This window comes from Atractosteus spatula, chromosome 7, assembly GCF_055471065.1.
Source record: "Atractosteus spatula isolate fAtrSpa1 chromosome 7, fAtrSpa1.hap1, whole genome shotgun sequence".
Lineage (NCBI taxonomy): Eukaryota > Metazoa > Chordata > Actinopteri > Semionotiformes > Lepisosteidae > Atractosteus > Atractosteus spatula.
This window is the reverse complement of record NC_142712.1, coordinates 13,431,825-13,455,313: the sequence shown is the minus strand read 5'-3', so window position 1 is coordinate 13,455,313 and position 23,489 is coordinate 13,431,825. Positions and strand designations below refer to the sequence as shown.

The window sequence follows — 23,489 nt, the reverse complement described above, 5'->3', positions numbered from 1 at the left end:
TTGTGAAGGTGCCAGGGACCTAATAGCAGATTCCTTTTGTAATGATTTCATAGTTTTTGTTTTTCTTTTGACTCCTGGTTATTTTCCCACTGATTTTTAAATGTTTTTACTTGTCTATTTTGCCATTCTAGAGGCTAGAATAAGGAAGGACATAACCTTTTAGTTTCTACCTGGAATGTAACTATTAATTGTCTCGATGCTCAATTTTACCTGAGGGAAACTGAAGTCAAATTGCCTTTCTGGTCTAATTGCTTAGCTGTACTGTGGGCAGTGATGAGCTTATTCAGTCCAAAATGTCATCTTTAGCTGATGTCAGTGTGTAAGGAATGACTCACCAGACGTAGGATTGTAATATTATATTTCTTTGGCTGGGTTTCATTGTTCCTTCAGTGTCAGATTAACATGGCATGGAAGAGTCATAAAAGAAGAAAGTACTGTCTGAAATGTTTGTATGGACTTTTTTATAGAGATTTTGAATTCACTCTGTTGTGAACTTGTTTTGTGGGTTAATTTCAATAATACAATCAGTGATGCACACATGCGTGTTGTTACATTTCTTTAATAAAGAATTGACTTTAAGTTACTGTGGACTGACACTGTCTTTGTGATGAAGCTGTCCCTAAGTAATGTTGATAAGGGACAGTCACACAATAAAAAGGCCCTAGTAGAGGTGGTATTTCCCACAATTATCAGCAAGCACAGTGGTGTTTTAAAAACAAAATTGCACCCTTCATTGTGCACAGGAAACACAATTTCAAAGCTTAACCTTTAGTCTGGCAAACAAAAACAAGCAATATAGTCGGAAAAAAGCAAGCATTAAAAAAAACTTAGGTTTCACCTTTCCTACCAAGAACTAATAATGGAAGCTAGAGACTACTCCTGGGTTTAACTTATAAGTATATCCAGCTGGGGAAAAACTGAGATGAAATTGCAGCAACAGTACCAGTCCTCAAGAAGGACTCCCCCATAAATGAACAACAACACTCCACTGTGCTCGTTCGTAATTGTGGGAAAATCTGCCTTCACTAGAGGCACAAGCATCTTATTGTGTGTCTGCTCCTTATCACCATCATTTACGGACAGCTTCATTAAATTATTATACAGCATACAAATTTGGTCGGTGTTCCTGCTTCACGTTCAGTTGTAAAGCAAATAGACTGTTTGAGAAGAAATCATTTGATAGTGGACTACACAATAGAAGTCGGAACACAGGGGATCTCATTAAGCTGTTTTCTACATGTTTCACTGGAAGTGTGGATATGCTGAGAGAAGATGGGGTTAGGGATAAGCTGTCAATGAGAGCCTATATTGAAGATGGGAAAAATTCCCCATTTCTAGCAGATTGTATTGAAAAACAAAGCAGAATATTGTACACATTGTGTCATTTAGTTTCTTCCGCCCTAGTTAGTAGTAGAAAATGACACATTTTATAATATGATACATGCGTGCTATTTTCTATTGGCAGTTTTATTCCTATTCCTGTGAGGCAATAATTGTGTTTGTGTCATCGTATTATAGAAATCTTCTGATTTTGGTAAAAAACACATTTTTCAGGCCAAGCAAATATGACAGAGCCCTCTATAGAATTCCTTTTTACAGAAGTAGGCCTGGGTCAATATGTGAATTTTTTGCAGTGTGCAGTAGGAAGTAAGTAGAACCTTGTTGTATTTGTTATTGTACAGAGGTTAAGGCAGCTGTAAGAACTTAATTCAAAATGAAATACAGTATTATACAATTGCACAGCCTTTTAAAATCAGAATTGGATTGTTTTTAAAAAGAAAGAAACAGTGTTTCAATTGATTCCAGCTTTTTTTCTGAGATTTTGTACGGACTGCTAGAAATGGATTTTTCAGCTGTAATCAAAGCTTCTAAATTGACATAGATTTGTGGCAATTATTCAGTTTTAGACAATGGAAAGGATACATGGCAAAGTATTGAGGGGAGGGTGTGGTACATCTCATGACCTGGATCTTTTGATGCAAATACCTGTTCTTAGCTATTGGCTAAAGAAATGTTCCCAAGTGCTTTTTTCAAGTGCTACAGTTCTTCTCATTACAAGAGATCAGTCATTTTTATTAATTTCTTGAGGAAAATGTCTTTAAAATGTTAAAAAGTGGATATATGAGTGCTAGGTGTGTGAGAGCACACTGTTGATTGTGTTTCAAGGCTGTGAAGTAAACCTTGACTTCTTCAGCTTTTGAAGGGTGTGCCTTTGAAACTGCTGTTGTCTTGTCTAGGATCTGTTATTTAATACAACAAAGTACATCAGTATTGTTCCAATAATCTTTTGTCTTGCAGACAGAGTAGATTTTGAGGGCATACATCGTGTATAGGTGTATTGAAATGTAAGCTGTGACATGAAGCATTTCATTTCAAAGAATTTCATTGCCAACAACACCGCTGTACACTGTACCATTTGTGCATCGATAAATAAACCTTGATTGTAGTATATGTAATCATCTAAAATTGTGACTTCCAAATGTGTATATATAGAATTGTAGTTTCAGCTGTTTTGAGAGTTATTCCTTTGCCTAGCAAATGAATGTTGCCTAAAGTACAATGGAAGCTAATCAGAAGACGTACAGTAAAATGTTTGTACTTCCACTAATTAGGCATCTTTGTATGTGGTGTTGCTTATGGATCTGAATAAAGGATAAGCTCGTATTGCCATCACATTGGAGCTGCCAGACTGATGGTAGTGCTACTGTCTTCCTGGTTGGGAAACATAAGTCCTTATCTGCAGGTTACTTGAGGCTAAAGCAGTAGTCAAGGTTTATATGCCTACCAAAATCAAATTATTTTAGATGAATAGTTTTTTTTGGTACATGTATAACATGTACACGTTGGTGTTTATTTTTAAACTTGCAGTGTGCAAGCATTTTATATACTTTTTAATTGCATTTATTTTAAACGATGACTTGCTAGATTGATCTGAAACACTGGAGATCCAAGAAACTGGTATTGAGTAACATTGGCTGACACGATGTGGTGCAGAATTTGAATTCCGTAGTATTGGATTTCCATTTCTAAGTTTCATAACTGGACTTATAACTTGATGTAGATTTCTGGGCAACGGTTAATGACTTTGAACAATTCGTGACAATAGTGGTTTAACATAACATCACTTTATTAGCCCCATACAATTTCTTGCATTAGGAATTCATCTTTTCTCATACCCCAGCTTGCTCTCCATGAGACACACAGACAGGGAGAGAAGCTTGGGGTCAGAGCTCAGATTCAGCCATTTATACGGCAGCCCCAGAGCAGTTGGGGTTAAGGGCCTTGCTCAGGGACCCAACGGAGTAGGATTCCTCTGCCGGCTGTGGGATTTGAACCAGCAACCTTCCAGCCACAGGTGCCGATCCTTAGCCACAGAGCTGCTGCTCTGCCCTGAAATCTAGGGCATTTGTGAGTGTGATGGACCTGGATTCTTGCGGTTTGAACTAAAAAGACATTAGATTTAATCTCATATTTGTGTATGTTGACTTGTCATTAGTTGTCTATTCATGTCAGTTGGTTGTGAAATCATTTGTAAACAAGCAGTTGAGTAATTTTTTTTAGGCCTGTCAATTTTTTTTATTTGCTAAAATGCTATAGGGAGGAAGTAGATCCGGCTCAATGAGGAGAGGACAGTTATTGTGAATGGTGGGGATTCAGGGTTGTGTTGAAGTACTGCAGTGCAGTCTGACTTAATCTAAGGCTGAAGGACCTGGGCAGGCAAGAAGGGTTTGGAAAAGGAAATTGTAATTTGGGAGATAATGGGGTGAACGAGTTGAGGAGGCACGCATAATGCGTGCGCAGAGAGCTGCTGATGTCATGAGGTGTTTTAAATGCTGTATATAAATATCTAATCTAGAGGTCAGGAAGTTTGCAAAACAAATTAGTCAGAGCAGAGGAAGCATGCTGACAGGGATATATTTTTGCTTTCAAGGTGGCCTGCACTGCACGTCCTGCAAACACACACAGTCAGCCAGTTGTCAGGGCACTGTTTAGCACCTGCCGTAGACCTTGCAATCCATCTGTTCCACCCTGATTCGTGCTGCCTCCTGCCCAATCGGCGAACTTGATCAGTGAGCCACACTGCCTTATAGCTTCCCTTCCTATCTCCTAGATTAACTAAGCGCAGGCATACCTTGCTTCTTGGCGCTAATTAGGTAGTGACATTTCCTCTAGTTTTTCTGCCCACACTAATCTGCAGTATCGCTTGTGTCCCTCAAGTCTAATAACTGATTGACTCTGCCTCACCTGTTTCCTGGTTTTCTGATTGTGAGCACTACAGCTTCTCAGTGCCTCCTGTATGGCCACATCACTGGGGTCCTGCACCAGCATATAAATTCAGCCTATCGATTGTGCTGTGGCTTTGCCTGCAGGATCCTGGGGATGACTTTCCACAATGAGACTAGCATTGAAGCGACTGGAATTTAGCAGTTCTCCTTTTTCCTAACCTCTTATTTTGTTTTAACAATTGGTTCCAAATATTAAAACTTTATCAGGCTACTGTTCCACTCAGCCTTCTACAATTTTCCATTTTCAGTCTTTCTGAGGATACAGTACTGCTTTTCAGTAGACTGCCTTCAGGACTACTGCAACATTCATAACTTTGCTTGAGGCTTTGATTTTCCTTAAGGTTGAGCCTTGAGAAACATTCTGATTTTTTTTTTCAGAACCAAGCTGTAAAGCTCATGCACATACTATAGGATGGACAAAAAGAAACCTATACCACCAGTTGTTTGGTTAAAAAGTGTCTCTAGTAAAGATCTCTGTCAGCACTATTTGAAGAGACTTGCAACAGAAGCTCTGCATTAATTCCTGTCTGCTTCTTATTCTGAAAACCCTGCGACTGCAGTCTAGCAAGTCTGCACTCAATTATAATTGTTCCATTAGAGGAGGAGCCCAAGATGACAGTTAAACCACATGCATCTAGTATGTTTGTTTTTTGAAAAAAGAATGTGTCCTCTGAGCTCGCCGTCTGGATTGTGGGTTTCTTGAGCTACTGGCTGTTTTCACATGGAAAAATCATGATAACAGAATTCCCTTTGACATTGTGCATTAGGACTGTATAATAGTCAGGGATTAATTAGCAGAAATGATATAGGAAGGCTGATTTCCTGTGCACAGCAGAATTTTCCTTGGTAAGTCCAAGCCAGAGTACTTTTCATACCATTTCGCTGCTTGTGGTATTAGGTATATGTTAGCATCTCTCTCATCCTAGCGTTAATCCCGCATCAGCAGGGTCCGCTTGTCGGCACGCCCGTCTCCATTTGGTGGTTTGAACCAAATCTTTGAACTGACGTTGCCATATAGTATTGTATAGTACACTTAAAAACCGTTTTCTTTCCCCTCCTCCCCCCTATTCAGCCTAAGAAACTCAATTCTGTTGCAGCCACAGGTCTTGGTTTTTACAAATGCCCTTACTTAGGAATGTTTGTATGATGAACAGCTCCCAGGAATGTGAGCAATAAAGTCAATGTGCACTAAAGAAACTGCACTTGCTACAGTATGAATAGGTTAGTTGATCTCCTACATACTGTAGTTTTGGGGGTGTTAAATTTAAAAGATATCTTTAACTCAGAAGTAGGGATCTGAGGTTTTCTGACACAGGAATTATAAGGAATCCTGTGATTTAGAGTCTAAAGTGCAGAAGACTCCAGGAAAGTCTGTTTGAAGGCTTAGAGAACATGCGGCAACCTTTTCAGATTTAGTTCAAGCAGGTAGCTGCGTCGGCATACGTGAGCTGCAAAGGAACAAGTAAAGGTTTATTCCATGCTGAAAAGAGAAGAAAAGAAACACAACGTTTCGGGGTGTGGAGCCTTTTTCTGGTGGCAAATTTTTCAGGTTTAGCTTTGTGACTAGAGCCAACGTGCCTGTTGGAGAAAGTGATAAACTGATAAGAGGCTTCTTCATATACAGTAGTAGGTGCTTGGAAGAAGATAGAATTTCCTTTTATCTCTTCAGATGAATAAGATCTTTGTAGACACAATTCTAGCAATTAGAATGGCTTGTTTGAGCGGGACAGGCTTCTAGTTTTTTGGTTTAATGTATTGAAAACTATGGAAGCTGTACATTATCCTTTTCAGAACTAAGTACATGACAATGCCTTGGTATGTCCTAGCATGTTAATGTGTTACAGGACTAGCTGTAGAATTAATTAACATTCAGGACAGAGGCAACATATTGTATGACTTTAGGCTTCTTTAGAATTCTTTAAATAACCCAAAGGATGACCAGCAGAACCTTCATGTCCACTGCATATTCCATGGAGAGCCAGGCAGTACTCTTTAGGATGAAAGTTATGCAGAGTAGTTTTACTTAGCATACAAGCCACAAAATTGTAGACAGGCTGAAATCTAATTAGACCCTAGTGGATATGCCTGTAAACAAAACATTACCGCAGTAAAGGGCCTTAACCAAACAATGGTATGTAGAGGGAATAATGATACTCTTGTGATGATCCTAGCTTGAACTTATAATTATGACACAGAATCAAATGTAATTTCTAGATTTAATCAAGGATTTAGTTTTATCACCACCATCAGCAGCAGCAACACATTGCTAAGATGGTCTTGGGAGCTGATGTGGATAATGTCAGTTTTGTGACAGTTTAACTTGAAGTTCTGTTACATCCCTATCTTAATATCAGACAAGCACCTGTAAAATGTAGATGCTTTGGTAGTACGGTCTGGGTTTTGGTCCGCAGGTAAAGCCACCATCAGCATAGACATTAAATAAAAGTCCTTAATGGCAAATAATCTGAACAGTATTAAAGGTCCCAACACAGAGCCCTGTGGAACACCCTGAGTAAATGGAACAACATCAGGTATAAAAAGAGATTTTTTTAATTGCCACAATATTATACAACTGGTTAATATTAAATCACCAATTCAAGAAAATAAATTGTTAATGAATGTGTTTTTAACTCGTGTAATATTTCATTTTAAATGTCCAAGTGCATTGATAACAGTGTAACTTACCAATTTACTGTCTTATACTTACAGTACACTGTTACCCCTAGAGACTTAAAATAGAAGGTGACATACTGTAATCTTGCTGAACTACTGTCCTTTATAACTGTGATGCATATATGCTACACCTTCATACACTTTACAAATAGTGAATGCTTTCTTGATTTGATCGTAGCCAAGATTGTCACATGGTATTGTTGGATATCTCTAAACTGTGAGGGTATTTAACCATGCATATAGTACCATTCAGAGAGATGTATACTACACCATAGCTGGAGCTAAAATTATTTGAGAGTTACTAGAATAATTTTATTTGCAGCATAAATTCACAGATTAGATGCGAGGCCTCTTTGCAACATTATTTTCTGGCACCACAGTGGCTGTACACTCACACCTGGTGGGGATCTGTTATGTCTCATCTGGCACTGTCTGCTCATGCTGCAGAAGCCGTTGAAAGCTGCTTGCATCACTCTTGACAGCTGGTGAGGCATCGTTTGGAACAAGCTTCTCCTCTCACCACAGATAAGGAGGGTTATGGCTTCCATCAGTATTTGCTTAGGAACACAAAGGAAGCAAAGCCCCCATTTTTTTGGAGGAGCATCGTATAAGCTAATGCCAAAACTAACTGAGGATTTTGGTTCACCATTCACGCCATCAAGATAAAGGAGATCAGTGTCTTAGCATTTGCAGTAATCTTGTGCTGCACAATGCTTTTAAATGTTTGAAGTCTTTGGAAGTAAAAAAGTCTGACTGGTACTTAGAAACGGCAGTACAGTAGACATTGCTAAAAAAAGAATCTGTATCCCACTCTCAGTTTCTTAAACAGGAAGCCTAATAGCTATATGCCCATTTCGTGCAAGCTTCGAATCACCCTGTCGGCAGCTTGCAGTAACTTACAGGAAACGTAGCTTGTTGCTTTCCACAGCAGCAGGGCTGGAGTCTGATTGGTTACCACGTAGGAAAGGTGACGAAGCACTGTGTGGCAGGAAAGGTGCGCTGTGTCTTCAGGGGTCTGTGGTCAGAGGTGCCGCGCCTCAGCTGAACTCACAGCCGGCTTCCTCTTTGGTTTTCGTCAGCCATTAGAGACCACTTCTGTTTGCTTAATTTTTATTTTGGGTTTTCCTTTCTCTCTCGCTCTCTCTCTCGCTCTCTGTTCCTGTTCGTTGGCAGGAAGTCAGGTTCCTTTCCTCACTCACTTGCATATGATTTCATTGTAATGTTTTATTGCAAGAAGATGTTTATGCCTTGAAATCCCTGGAGAAAATTAAGAATCTCTGCTATACTGGACAATGTGTCTGCTTGTTGAAGATTGGGTGACTTGTACTTAGACTTTAGAAAATATGCCTATATATGTATTGCCTGTCATATAGTGTACTGTATATAATATTATATTCCATGTATACACTGTATGTACCTCAATTCTTGTTGATGAGTTTACATGTACAGCTTCTAAAGTCACAGTAGTGAAGCTCCTAATGCATCAGTTTCTTAAGGTGGCTGGGCAACACTCAGTAAAGGGTTTCTCAGTTTGCAGTGCACGGTAGCCCCTGGAATTTTTGGGGACACCTGCAAGTTTCTATTATCATTTTTAGAGGGGAACATTCTAGTTCTATAAGGTGCTTTGGAACTGAAAACACATCAAACAAAAAAACGAGCCTGTTATTCTTCCCTTGTGGTACAGGGCTTATACAGTAGCAGTAAGCCTGTTTGGTTTTGTAATTGGTAATTCCAAATCTTTTTACAAAACATACTTTCTTCTTGTTGAAAGACAAACTGTTAACCATATCGGCAAGTCCCTTTAAAGGTGTCTAAACATGTCAGATATGGTTAATGATTTTATTACAGTAACATTTTCAACTAGTCCAACCTGCATTATGCTTTTGTGGTAGAGATGTAATGTGACACTTTCATATAGAACAGCATAATACCAAGTACTAGGAGTCTTCTCATAGACTGGTCATAACCAATTGTTTATTTTTTCTCATTTTTGTAAGGGACTGAAGAATGTATTATAGTGTGTTGGCTATTGTCTTAAGAAGAGCAATGAAATTATATGTATGTGTAAGTGAAAGATATGTACGTGTAAGGTTGTGGGGAGTGGGCTATATTCTGCTGTCCATCTTAGAGATTTTTTTGAAGATGTGCAGTCACATAAGAAATTAAACAGACCCTGGATCTGTGATTGGTGTTACTAGTTACCATAATTGCCTTAAGGAGTCAGGACTTTGAAGGAGACTTAGATAACATGCTTTCCATAGTAAATTTAATGCTGGTTTGGAGTGAAATTCACAGCTTGGTGAAAAAGGAGACGTTGTATTTCGAAAATGCCTGTTCCAAAAGGTGCTGGTAGCCCTCATTTAGTTGTGCAAAACCTTTTAAGACAGAGGTTGGTGTATATCCAAAACGGAGATGTCATCTATTGGAGTAATACCAGGGAAAATAAGTTTATTAGACAATGAAACTGGTAACAATTTTTCCTGTTCTCAGTTTTGTAAAATTTTAAGATTAATTAGAGCTTTTGAATGTCTTCTCCATGAGTAAAACATACTCCATAATCCCTAGGCTGCCACATAGTTATGCTCATTAAATGTTTTGAAGGCTCATCAACAAGGACAGACTTGTTTTGTTCGTCATTGTTTCTTCTGTCATCTGCTTCACGGGTTTTAAAGCCCAAGGGAATACAAGTAAAGACAGCAGGAGTGTGGAGGCAGTTTTTCTGGGTGGTTTCAGATTTGAGAGGATTAAAAAAAAAATCCCAGTTACCGTATGTGTCATTTACTGTTTGTTGGGTAATAAAAGAGAAAGCCTCTGAAAAGTTGATCTACAGTAAATGTGACCCTTCATTAAAGTTTACTTTTGAATTTTGTTAGTTCTGAAGATTGAAGATTGCACATCCTTTATATAGTCTTAAAAGAGAATTTAGTGTAGGGAGTTCTTTGGTTTAGTATAAATAGCTCAATAACATTATGTGCTTTAAACTTGAGATTTTTCAGTTTCGTTAGTGCAGTGATTGTAACATCTTGTATGAGGATTGACTGAAATACATGTAATGCAGCACCTGTTAAAAGTTGTGTGACAAACAGTAATCCTCCTGCCTTCTTATCATTCAGGTATGAAGCATGAAATCTGTGCTCAGGAGAAAGCATAGCAGACACAAGTTTTCCACCAGCTGTTATTGATCCTGCTGTTTGTCAGCTGGCTTGCAGAGAGCTGCACCAGATCAGATGTCTGAGCTACCTAGTCTTTCCACTCTGACTGCTCCCTGGCTGGTCTAACCCCCAACGTGCTGGGCAAGAGGGCACAGAATTCTGACTGTTTAAGAGACATAATGACATGAACATTTTTTCTCTTAGAAGCTGTAAAGGTATGAGCTCCCATTTTACTCCTGTACTGGTACAGGGTAATATTTTGCTCTTGGGTTTCAGGAGCTGTTTCATCTGAAAAGATAGTGTGATATAATGTTTTGTTTTATTTTTTGACCAGGCAAACAAGTACAATCTGTTTCGTTCTTCTCCAGCATGAAATATTGTTTTAGCCCAGTGAGAGATCGGGGTAATTAAAGAAAGATGACATTTTACTACAAAGTGTCAGTCTGAAGTGAAACTGAAGATGGATTTGGAATACTGACCTGGGGTTCTGGATAAAATGAAGCTGTAGCTAAATTGAGAACACTGTGTTGGGGATCAGGATAACGTGGAGCTGTAGATAAATTAAGAATACTGTGCTGCAGTGTTATGACTATGAAGTTTAATTGCAGCAGTTCAAAAGAGCAGTAAGTGATGTTCCTTCAGAAACCAGATAGGATACAGAACATGTCTCTGTGTACCCTTCAGCTTTTGCCAACAAAGGTTAATAGCCGAAGGTTATAAACATGATGGAACAGGTCTGCCACCATACCTATTAAAAGCATTTCCTTCCTTGGGAGAATCCTGTTCTTCCTGGCACTATCCTTGCTATTCCTAATTTTTTCCTGTTTCTTACTAGTTCACAGTACACTTTCTAGAATAACTGTTCGGATGACATCAGTTGTTTTTTTGTATCCTTCTACAGTTAATGTGTTAATGTTTCCATTAAACATAACAGCTGGAGTGCAATAGTTCCAATATTTTTCATGTCTTTTATAGTTATTAGGCAGTTGTTATTCAGTCTGGTCATGTGTTTGTGTTCAAAACCACTTGGTAGCAGTGCATATTTACAGAAAGTAATGTCAGGCAACACTGTTTAGTTTTGTGGGCCTGTATACTTTGCATACTCTGTCAAATCTTTATCAAAAACTTTGTGCTAAAGTGGTTAAGAGTAGTTTATGTGGAAGTTCAGTTTTTAAGAATGTTTTAGTTTCAAATCACATTACACAGTACACATTTAAATATTTAGAGATGTAAGAGATGGGCATAAGCATTCATGTGCTGCAGATTTTGCTTCTGAAGAAAAACTAAGCTTCATGCAAGCACGCCCCACCTTTCTTACACAAACCACTCTGAGCAAAGATTGTGCATCCAGTCTGCTGCTGTGTAAACATAATGATTATAGCATATTCAGGATACACATTTAGGTCAAATGATGATGCTTAGATTTTCTGGATAAAGAAATAATTCGAATAATTGGTGCTCCCGAGTGTTGTACAGGGCTAATTTTAGGTTCAGAATGGATTATTCTGTTAATTGTATTATGATGCTGGTTTGCATTTTTAAAAAACAGAGCATTGTGGTTTTTTATTTTATGTAGAATATTTGGAGTCTAAAATCTCAGGCCGAAATGGACTGTTAAAATGTGTTGTTCTTAATTATATCTGAAATCCTGTTTAACTGGCCTTTACTTTTCCTCATGATGTCATATATGTCGACCTGCAATATTGGAATTGAATATGCGGATAATTGCCATTTGACAGCATTGGTTTTCGAATTAAGTTTGTTTAAATGTTGAGCCTTTTGCTTTTTATACCGTAAATAAAATATCAACATTTAATGCATCTGCAGAATAAACAGACATGTTCGCAGTCACACAATCCCTTGCTTACAGTATCAAATTTACATGTAAGTGATCTGGTTTCCTCTTTTTGTGTCCTGTGAAAAGAAAGTACACTTCTACACAAGTCCTGTTCAGTGCCGTGACTAAACAGCTGTAACATGTTTCATGCTATAAATAGAAGGTTACTGGTTTTAGTTAATGCCTCAGCTATATTTATTCACTTTTGTGATTCCTGCTGTGAACAAGAAAGCATTGTCGTCACAATAGGATTTCTGCAAGCACTTAATTCATTCCTGGAGTACTAATCTCAATCGCAGTGTTTACTAGAGATCCTTTGGAAGTCATCAATCACGGGTATATAATCTGGACTTGGCAATATACTGTAATGACACAGGAAAAGCTTGCGTCTTTGCTAACAATAAACTAGATCCATGCACCATACAGGAAATATTTTTAAGGGTTGTGTATGTACTGTATGCCATTCATTTATTAAACATTGTAACTTTGAATGATATTATATGTCACTGTTAACTGTGAAATTCTTAATCAATTAGACTTTCAAAATTCAGTGACTTAAATTGTTTTTTTAAAATAAAGTCTTAATATCTCTAGTGTTTAAAATGCCATTAGACAGGCTGGGCACTCAGTGGTCACAAGTGATAAGACTGCAATCTTTATAAAAGTAAAACCTGTAAAAACAATATCATGTTTTCTGTTTTGAGAAACCACCCTACTTGATTTTGTGTTTTTACATTTATTTTTCAAGCTGGTTTCAACACTCTCCAAAAATGGAAAACTTGAAAGAAAGCAAGTGGAAATTCTGTTTCTTTTTTTATTCATGTGGAAAGGCTTTCTTTTGGAGGGTAAAGGTTTACAGCTTTACAGGTTAATCCAATCTTAAGCATGAATTGGAGTTCCCCAGGGCAAACGAATGAAGTCCAGGACTGTGCAGTGCTTATTTTTCTTTTGTCAACAGACAGCACACTTATCGGTGATGGCCTTTTTGTTTCCCTCAGAGCTCTGCCGCATTGACGAGGCCCTGTGCCAGGATGAGAATACCAACCTGAGCTTTGAAGCGATCCGCAGCATCCACAAGCAGATGGACGATGATGCCAATGGAAACGTAGACGTGGCAGAGACCGATGGGGTCAGTGCAGTGTTGGGCAGACGGGATGAGTCAGACAGTAAATTCTGGTGTTTTCGCTCATAGGAAAACTCTTTGAAACTCTTTGTCAATAATAATTATCACACATAGGTGAAATTGACTAGCACGCGTTAAACTGTTAGCTTGGAGTGCAGTCAGATGTTCTTCAGGTTTGTGTATTTGTTCCGTCAGGAGCGAATTAATATGCAGTTGAGGTTTCTTGGAATCTGCCCGTTTCTCACTTGTGTGCAAGAGAGCTAACTAATGCAGCAATATGAGTGACTCGGTAAGAGTAAGTAAGATGACTCCTTTAGATGAGCTTACCTTTAAAAGCAAAGAAGGGGTTCCTTTGCAGTTCAACTTTAACCAAACTAGCTACACTGTGGTTTTAGTATTCTCTGCAGGTGCAAGCCTGAGGTCTGCACTTGTGTACTTACATGGCCATCTTGAATCGTACTAAGACCTGGCTCTCCCATCAGTCGCTTGCTGTATTCAAGAGCACAGCCATTCCAAAGCTAGCTACAGTCTTACACTGTTTAAGTAATAGGTGACAATTCACCCTACATTTGACATATAGAACCAAGTTAAAAACACTCTCATGGCATCTGGGTGTTACCCCGCCGTCCTGGCCAAATTTCAACCTGGCCTTTACCAATCATGGCCTCCTAATAATCCCCATCTCTGAATTGGCTTCATCAGTCTGTTCGCCTCCCCATGGATAGCTGATGTGTGGTGAGCATATTGGTGCACTATGGCTGTCATTGCATCATCCAAGTGGGGCTGCACACTGGCGGTGGTGGAGGGGAGTTCCCAGTACCTCTTTGAGTGGAGTGTCAAGAAAATCCCTATAGAAGTGTAAGAGATTATTGTGCTGTCTTAATAATAATAATAATAATAATAATAATAATAATAATAATAATAATATTGTCTGGTTTACAGAAAGGTAAAAGGTTTTCCAGCGAACTTTTAGTTGAGTTCAGAAAGCAGGGCAACTGAGTGGGTTATAGTTACATACTTCATGAGCTTTATTAAAAAACTTTAAATACTTCATCTTAAGACTGTACTGAAAGGCTTTGTTGATTCAGTATGCTAAGATGTGTTTTCAGGCCTCCACAGAAAACCTTTCAACACTAATAATCACCTTTTAGATTTTGTATTTGTAGCACTGCTGCTTAGTTTAAAAATGTTTCACAAGTGACTTCAGTCTTTCACACTGTGCCATTTGAGACTGAGGCTAGCTGATTCCTAACCCACTTAGCAAGTGAGTCAGCAACTTTCAGAGTAACCTGTTATGAAATTTAACTTTGAGTTCCTCTTAGTTCAATATAATAGAATAACCATCCACCTTCTGAATAAACGAGCTTCATGTTACATTTTAGGACTGCGCATGAATACTTTTCATCACTCACCATCTATCTTGAGTCCTGTCATTCTTTTGCAAGCCCAGAAGTGCTGTGTGAACCTTTAGTTTGAGAGTGCAGCAATTCACAGAATATGACAAAAATGATTTGCCTGTTTCATGACCTCCATAGCTTCTCTTCATCTATATTCATGGTTTGCGCTCACATGCCTTACAGCTGAATACCAAGAAGCATGGACTTGCATAAAATTAATGCAACCCTGGCCCATCAACTGTACTGTACTGCTGAATTTTGCAGTGCTGACAAGTTTTAATATTGTGCCACATTTTTGGAACCGGTGAACCTGTGCTAATGTATTGTGCCTGCATGTGTTTATGAGGCTGCTGTCTTGCTCCTTTCCATTTCCTGCAGCGTGACATATTGTAATCCTCTTCTCTTTCCTACATGCACTCCTCGTGTAAAAGGAGCTGATTTTCTTTTATCCATAGATTTGCTTCATGCCCTCTCACACTGCACAACAGATCTGTGTTTTGGTGGTTAGGGGCATTGCCTAACATAAGCAGTTAACCAAAGGGTGTGCTTGATTTGATATAGAATTTTGTTTTGTGAAGTATTATTCATGATCGAGCTACTTGTTGTCATTTGAGCCATTTTAGTGCAAGAGCTCAGTGATTAATTTGAAAGGGTTGGGTAGAGTTTATAAAGATCTAATTATTTGTCTAACTGATTCATTTATATATCTTACAATAAAAAAAATTGAAAGTATTGCCTCTGTAGTCCAGCATGTTATAGAACATTTAGCCCTAGGAGTCTTTACAACTTTCTAAGCATTAGAGTATTTATAAAGTCAAATTATATCTCTTACTCTTGTTAATTCTTTTAAAATTCTAGTAGATTTCTAAGCATATAGTTACAGTTTGTTACTCAGTGGATTTTTGTAAAACTGGTATTCCAAACAGTGATTATGGTGTTGGAAGTTTAGTAATTAAATGGTTGTTTTTTTATTTTTCACAATGTGAAATTGAAAACTGTAGCCAAATACTCATGCGTTAAGTCATTGTCTTACTCTGTTGTGCATTGAAAACGGGGTGACTGAGCAACAGCCTACGGTGTACTGTATTTGTCAGTATTATTGCGGTCCTGACCTGCCCATACGCACACAAGTGGGTAAGTGTGTGTGTGGAGGAGTCTGTTGAAACCTAGCCAGGTCTTTATGCTATGAGAACATGGCTGGGCAGAGCTTTCTGCTCACAGGCTGCACTAAACGAGCCAGGGCTTTGACTGCTGTCAGTTTAGCTCATCTAGCCTTTAGCAAGGATTTGTGGTAGAAATTAGCCACATGCAAATTATGTCACGACCTTGGGAAGCTACACATTTTTAGATTTTTTTTTTAGCAGCTGGTTGTGTATAATTTGATTAGGTGCATTAAAGATTTGTTTTACTTAAATTATCATAATCAAACGGCCAAATGAGAGGATTTTTAATTTGCCAGAGATAATATTCATGTAGATTTAAATGTATAAGATATTGTATACACTTGCTGCTGTCTTAGACATGATTTATATGGTGGATTTCAGCTTTTTTAGAAACCAACAACTATTTACTAAATAGAGTCATAATTTTCACACTGCCCTTTACCAATAATGAAGGACAGAGTTTCTCAGCCTTTTTGATGCCAGGAAATGATTGGCTTCCTTCCTGTTGTGGACTCTTAGTCTTATTAAGGTCCACAGTTTCATATTGTAAAGAATTGTGTATGCACAAACTGAGCTATGTCACACATGACATTAAAGTGCACACAGTACGGTTCCATATAAAAAAAAAACTACCCAACAACAACCGAAAGACAAACTAAGTGGTCTATGAAAGTATGTAAAAAATTAATGTTAACATTTGGATTCACTAGGTATGGGAGATGGTAAGAGGTGATGGAAAGTAAAAAGACTAAAGGCTTGTAGTCTGCAAAACATCGTCGTTTCTAGCTTTCAACTTTACAATTAGTTGATGCTCACAGTATCTGAGGCAAGACAAAGTATCTTATGAAACTGAAGTTAAAGACCATGATCATGCCATATAAGAACACGACCCCTTTCTTGCCAGGCTAATGTAAAATAAAAAGTGTAAGTATGACTCTGGTCCCTGAAGAGGCTTATCACTATACAATGATCATCTAAGAAGGATTAAAACATGCTTGAACCAGTTTTGGTTTATTGTTTGTGGATACATGCACTAGACTCTGCTGTACAGTTGACTGCCCTTGTTAAGACTAAATCAACATTGCAGAGCAAGAACTAGCCTTTTGTGCAGAGCTTTTAGTTTCTTCACAAATGTGATTGAAGTTGTCAATGATTCACTGACTAATGTATGTCCCTCTGCTCCACAGTTCCTGAGAGAAGATCTGAACTATCACGATCCTAAGGCCAAGCACAACAGCTTCCACCGAGAGGACCAGTTTATCAGCGTTGAGGATCTCTGGAACTCCTGGAAGGCTTCAGAAGGTAAGGATGTATAAGTGGTTCATTCTTTTTCGTGCGCAGTCACTTTATAAAGATAGGTTTGCAGATTCATTTCCCCCTCTAGAAAAAGAGCAGATATCCACTTAGGGCTTGAACCCGAGCAGGTGCTTCCTGCAGCCTGTTAGTTTTTAACAGGAATGAGTGTCAAAGAGCAGACAGATTAAGGGTGGGACCGCCTGTGTTCATTCTTTTCGGTAATTCCCAGAGTTCATCTCCACCCGGGCCGCTAATGGCACTTAACTGGAAGTAACAGGGAGCTGGATTTTGTTAGTATGAAAGGTAGCAAAGTCCACACACTTGTGGAGTTTTGTTACAGCAGACACTTAGCTTTATTTCCAACTGTAAGTGGTATAAGTGGTATTCCGTGACATCAATTCTTTTATTATTTTAAGTCTTGGAATGGAAAAGGACTTAGTTATGAGAAGTAGATCAGGTTACACTTTTTGTAAGCCACTTTTCCCATTCCATTCTGAGCTCATACGAGGTCTGCTTTTGAAGCTCGCATGATGGTACTGGCGGGAACTGTGAGCGCCATTCCCCGTTGGCCTTCCTGGAGAACTGTTCTGCCGATTCACCGATCACAGCTGTGTGTCATTTGATACATTCATAATGCCAGTGATGTACTTTATTGCATTATGTTCTGTTTCCCATAACTTAGTCTTCTGTTGTGCTCAGTACCTCTGCACCATTAGGGTTTGAGTGTACGGGCAGGGTTGCTGTGGGTTCTGCTCACAAGCAGATGGAGCTGGACAATTTAAAGGAGTCAATGCAAAATCTGTTTTTAAACATCTGTAGCATTTGCTCTCATCACTGTATGACCGCATGGCCTGTGAGGTGGACAACAACACTACTTGCGCCAACTTTTGGGGATTTTTTGCACACCTCACTTCTCCAGGGCACCACTTGAGTGTGACATCCTGTACTCCAATTACATATATCTCAGCAGGCAACTGTTTTAGGGTTTTGGCTGGCTTTTCCACACCAGCACCTGATTTGTTTGTCTCCAGGGTGCATTGTTAAGTCTTAAGAGTCGGATCTACAAAGCAAATTAATACCCAGTCCTTAATGGTGACCTTATTACCATATTACAGATAAGTAAAAGGACGCCACAGCTTTCGGTGTTGTACACGTTTAGCTGCACCATGCTGATTTGGATCATGTTTGCCGAGCAACATTTGCATTTCATCATCATCTTCTGAAATATCTTTTTCTTTCTGGGGGAAAAAAGCACGAGATTGAGTTAGCAGAGTGGGCACTTCCTTCCTGCTCCATTGTGACTAAGAGCAGAGCAGTGCATCTGTGACGGGAGAGCTGTGTCCTGGGAGCTGCCTCTCTGTGCCCCACCAGCCTGGCCCTGCTGCTTGCTGCATTGCAGCTCTCCTCTGGGCCGGGCTGAGGCTTTACCGCAAGGAAATGACACTTCACCACAACCAGGCAGTGTGCCCAAGTGACCCAATATTACATTAAAATCGGACTACGTAGCTCTTTCAGATCAACCCAACCTATTTCATTCCACTGAGTGTGGTGTAGATCTTGAATCATGTTGAATGAATTCATGCTGTAAGAATTTTTCCACTCTTAAAAGAGACGATACAGTATTCATTTTGATTGATATTGCTTTCTATCTGAAAACATGGGGAAATGTTACAGATTTTTTTTTAAAACGCTATATTATTGTTTGTTTTGTTTTTTGAAACACTAAAACCTACATCTCAGTGCCCCATTGTTCTATAGCCCTTTCGACTGTGGTTCCTTTGCTGTCCTCAGTCTCTGTATAGCCCTAAAGAGGTTTCTGGTGATCTAGTGAGTGAAAACTGTTATGCACACATGCACAAGAGCTGCAGGGCTCAGTGTTTGCATGGCCCCTTGTGTTTTGCAGTGTATAACTGGACTGTGGACGAGGTGGTGGAGTGGCTCATCACCTACGTGGAGTTACCGCAGTATGAGGAGGCCTTCAGAAAGCTGTTGCTCAATGGCAGTGCCATGCCCCGGTGAGTTTCTGTCGGTTGTCCTAGTTATGTTCTTCACAAAATGCTTGAATGCACGCATCTGAGTGCTTTCACATAGATTTTGCATTGATTTCGTTATTGATGCCGTGCGCTAAATATTTGTTTGTCTTCAAGACTTCGTATACTAGTATAGTAGCCTTGGTCAGATGAAAGGAAACGCATGCTGGAATTCCAGCCTCAGATTAAACTCCCATACTTTGACACATAAAACATGATATATCTTAGTTTTCTGTGCTTAACATGTTGTGTACTGGCACGATCTGAAATGCAACGATTTCAGTTGCAAACTTTGCACAGTCAAAGGTCTGTGTCTTACTCGTACAGCCATGTAAACCTATTTAAACGCTCCTCAGGCTGGCTATGAAGAACGCTACTCTGACAGGCTCCGTGCTGAAGATCCAGGATCGCAGTCATGTGCAGAAGCTCCAGCTGAAGGCCTTGGACACTGTGCTGTTTGGAGCACCCCTGAGTGAGTGTGCTTCTGGGTAGCGCTGGGGGTGGGACGGAGATTTGTGTCGGGAACTGTCTTTATTTGCATTTCCTGAACACCTGGGTTAACGGAGTTATCAGCTTTACTCTGCAGAATTCACAGGGGAATTCACAATTCAGCCAGTAATACAAAAAAGTTTTAAAGCTCAACTTCAGTGTGGATTTCTATTAATTACAACACCATAAACATTGGAGCTCTGGAATATTTTTAAGGTACGCTATTGGTGTAATACCACAATCAGACTTTTATACTGTTATAACTGTTATATTCTAAATACCCCAACAAGGGCACTCCACCTCTGTTTTCTTGCCAAATAAGATTCCTCAGAATGGTCACGGTCTCATTGGGTTGAGCATAAAGGAAGAGTAAATCAAGTAACTTCATAAAAGCCGTATAAAATGGGCACCAGATACCATAAAATTGAGTCCTGGTGCTTAATAAGCTTAAGGCTGAAGTTAAAGTAGCTTTGATTTATTTTTTCCTCATTGGCTAAGAAATACAGATTAAAGTCCAATTTGTATGTTAACCTTTATTACACCATGAAATTAAACATAACGTCATTTAATATCCCCAAACCATAACAACAAAAATTTGTTGTTAAAACATTTTTATTGCATATATACATTTTTAAGATAAAGCTGGTCAGAGTTATTGGAAGTGAAATGTTTTGAGTATGACGATTTATGGCTCATAATTTAAAATGTATTATTTAACATTTTTTGAATGTCAATGAGGATATAAAATAACTGGCTTAAAATCAGGCAATATTAAACCTGAGTGTTAAAACAGAAGACGCACTGTGAACACTATTTCCTTTTCCGTTCAACATGATCGCCTTCAGAACAGAAAATAAACTGTTCATTGTTCCTTATACTTGTGCCCCCTGGTTGTGAAGAATCCACTGGCAGCAAATATAAAAAGAACTGTTTAAGAGCAAAGCTGACTTGGAGCAGTTTTATTTGTCTCAACTAACGAAGAAAGCTTGTGTTTCTGTAGATGACTGTCTGTTTGCTAAGTATTGAGAATCTGTGTTTGGGGGTTGGGGGGTTAAAAAGTTGGGGGGACATCTTGCTCTAACAGAACTGTTTGTGATTTGATCAAAATGTGGTTTGGCATGATTTTACCAAATGTAAAATATATAATTTATTTTTCTGTTTTTCTGTGTGATGCACTCAATTGACTGTGAAATGTTTTTAGGCTTCAGAAGATTTTTATCCTTTTTCTTTCCAGATTGTAGTTATTCTCTGCAGGAAATCTCATTTCCCCAGTTATGGTCTTAGTTTCCCATTGAAGACATTGACATTTGTGTTCAGAAGTGTTTTATGCTGGTCTCTTCCTACAGTGAAATCTTTATCCATAAAAATCAATAAAAGCCACACTTAAATTTATTACCTAGCAGTGAGGCATTTTTAAGTTCGCAAATGCAGGCAAAGACCTCAAGCCCAGTTTCTTCTCTTTTATCAAAGAGCAGAGACTTTACAACACAAGTCAACTATTTTATTTGACCCGCTGACTTCGTAGTCTTACCTGAAACATTCACTTGAATATTAGGTGAAACACTAAAGATCAGTTGAGGAGCACTGTGACTTTATTTTAATGCACTTGAAAGAAAACATCTAGCAACAGCTTTGGTGCATCTGCTATCATTATACTTAGTGTACTGTATGCCATACAGATGTGCACGGTGATCATAATTGGAAACTAAAAGGGTATTATATTAGGATCACTAATAGGAAATGTTTCTGTAGAGAAAAGAACCAGCCAGCCTGGTTATGGAGGCCTAAACTCTGGGTTCGATAAAGAAATGGCTAGACACAATTTGAGATCCACTTAGCTACTAAACACCCAAAAGTATAAGATGGGCCTAATGGCCTTATTTTCTACCATGTGTTGTCATGTTTATTCAAGATAACAGCTGATTTCCCAGCTGTGATGCTTAGATTTAAGAAATTACCCTCATCACCACCTGCTTAGTCTGAAATACACATAAAAGGCATTAATTTCCAGAATGTGTGTTTTCTGTTTTTTATTGCTTTTCCCTTTCTTAGTTAAAAGTACCTGATGGGCTTGCTATCTCATTTGGGGTTTTACAGCAGTATCTAAAAAAGTATGTCTCATTAACATCAGTTATTCGCCCAGTTTAATGGGAAAGCACAGCTGATTAAACCATTGAGAACAAGGATTATCTCGGATGCCACTTAATATATCCCCAAAGCCAAACTTTGCGGAAATGTGGTCTAGTCACAGTTAGCATGAGGGCTTCTTTAGCATTACAGCCCAGCAGAGAAGATGAAAAATTTGATAACCGCAAAGACGTTCTATGTGATAGTGTATTTTCTTGTATATTGAGAATTTTTAATTCTTTATGACGTGTTTAAAGGGTCTTTAAAAAATATTGAAGGTCTTTAGAGATGCATTTGCTTAACCCTATCATTCAGCTATAGTGCCATCTTATTTCACCAGTCAGGGAACTTTGCCCTAAGAACTGAACACTCCAGTGTTTCAGTGGGACTTCATAAACTACATAAGTACCCATTGGCACCAAATCTGTTAAGTACAGTATAATAACAGCCACGCCCTATAGTGAACCATTATAAAAATTGACTGACAATCTTGTACATTTTGAGTACCCTTCTATAAATCCAGTGCCTTGCAAATTAAGTATTTTCAGATGTGGAACTCATGATATTATGCCTGCAATTCCATACCATCTGTCAAATCACAGCTTTACCCTTTTGCACTATAGCTTCATTTAAATTAATTTAACTTTGTTTGAAATTTTGTGCACTAAATGCCTGTGACATTGAGTTAGAGGCTTGTTATATGCGTTTTGCTCACCTTCTGTTCTATCTTTGAAATTGCAAATCACTGTATTTCTGCATTTTCAAGATGTTTCATGTTTTAAACCTCTTGGCATTATGTAGGCGGGTATTTTTAGTTTCAAATCCTGCACAGGAACGTTACTCAGGACTTAAGTACACACATTTGATTTATGTAGTATATTTTAACTTACAATCCCACTTATCTTCTGTCTATTCCACTCTGTACGTAGTTTCCCAGTGTTGACCAGGCAACTCTTGACATTACTGCATTCCAGGATTTTTCCTGGCTTAAGATGCAAGTACACATGAACTTATGGTCAAGAAATTCTTTATTAACTATCAAAGAATTATAAGCAAAAAGCTCTTTTTAGCTTGATACTAAGTCCTTTATTTCTCAGTGGTGACTGTCTTGATTTGCAGTGTCTGAAGGAAACTAGAAACAGCCTGTTAATAAATTAAGTCTCCTGTCTTCTATAGCAGGGGTCACAAACAGGCTGCCCAAGAGCTTCCAGAAGCTGTTTTGTGAAGACCCAACACAGGTGTTATCTGTTGTAGGAGTTTTGCCTTTAAAATAGACTTCCATGTCATTCAGTGATTAAAAACAAGAGGCTGTTGCATTTTGTTTTAAAGATAAAATGCTCCTACATTTTGTTTTTCTTCTAGCAAATGTGGTAATGAGTTATGGGACAATCTTAATTATTTTAGAATATTTGAAATGAAAAATGAGATTTCAGTTGCAGTATGGGAGTATCCTTAACCAAACATTTATTGCATGTAGGCTTGATGTTTTTCATTGGAAAGCATTATGCTGTATGGATAAGGGGTGTGGCTTATTTAATTTAGTGACCCTGCTTTTTTCATAACTGGGTTATCGCGTGTCTTTTTAGTGATTGTATAGCGTATTTGTTTAAATTATCTGCCATGGTAACTATTCCAACAAAACTTTCAGTTCTGACGAAAGTTGATTGCTATGACATGTGGTGGGGAGTACTATTACAGTACATTTTTTTAAGCTTGCCAGTGAAGTTTTCTAATGATGGAGTTCTGTTCTGTGTACTGTAGCTGGAAACTTAAACCCATTTTATTTATGTTTTTCTCAGAAATGATCCAGGCTTAACATTCAGTCGGAAAAATGGCATAGAGCAACAAAACAAAAAAACTCAAAACCAGCAGCTCTGCGTGCTAGAAGCTAGGAAGGGAAACTGAAGTGAAAAAAA

The 23,489-nt window shown here is 38.5% G+C and overlaps 1 protein-coding gene across 5 annotated transcripts in view; it reads left to right on the top strand.

Moving 5' to 3' along the window:
* The window catches only part of LOC148830520 (stromal interaction molecule 1-like), a 53,873-nt gene that overhangs the window by 3,480 nt on the left and 26,904 nt on the right, over nucleotides 1-23,489 (top strand). For all 5 annotated transcript variants that reach the window (XM_088920956.1, XM_088920954.1, XM_088920957.1 and 2 more), the window contains exons 3-6: nucleotides 12,947-13,077; nucleotides 16,819-16,933; nucleotides 18,831-18,942; nucleotides 19,314-19,429. In XM_088920956.1, coding sequence (XP_088777082.1) covers nucleotides 12,947-13,077; nucleotides 16,819-16,933; nucleotides 18,831-18,942; nucleotides 19,314-19,429 — 474 coding nt within the window. The remainder of the gene's footprint in view (nucleotides 1-12,946; nucleotides 13,078-16,818; nucleotides 16,934-18,830; nucleotides 18,943-19,313; nucleotides 19,430-23,489) is intronic.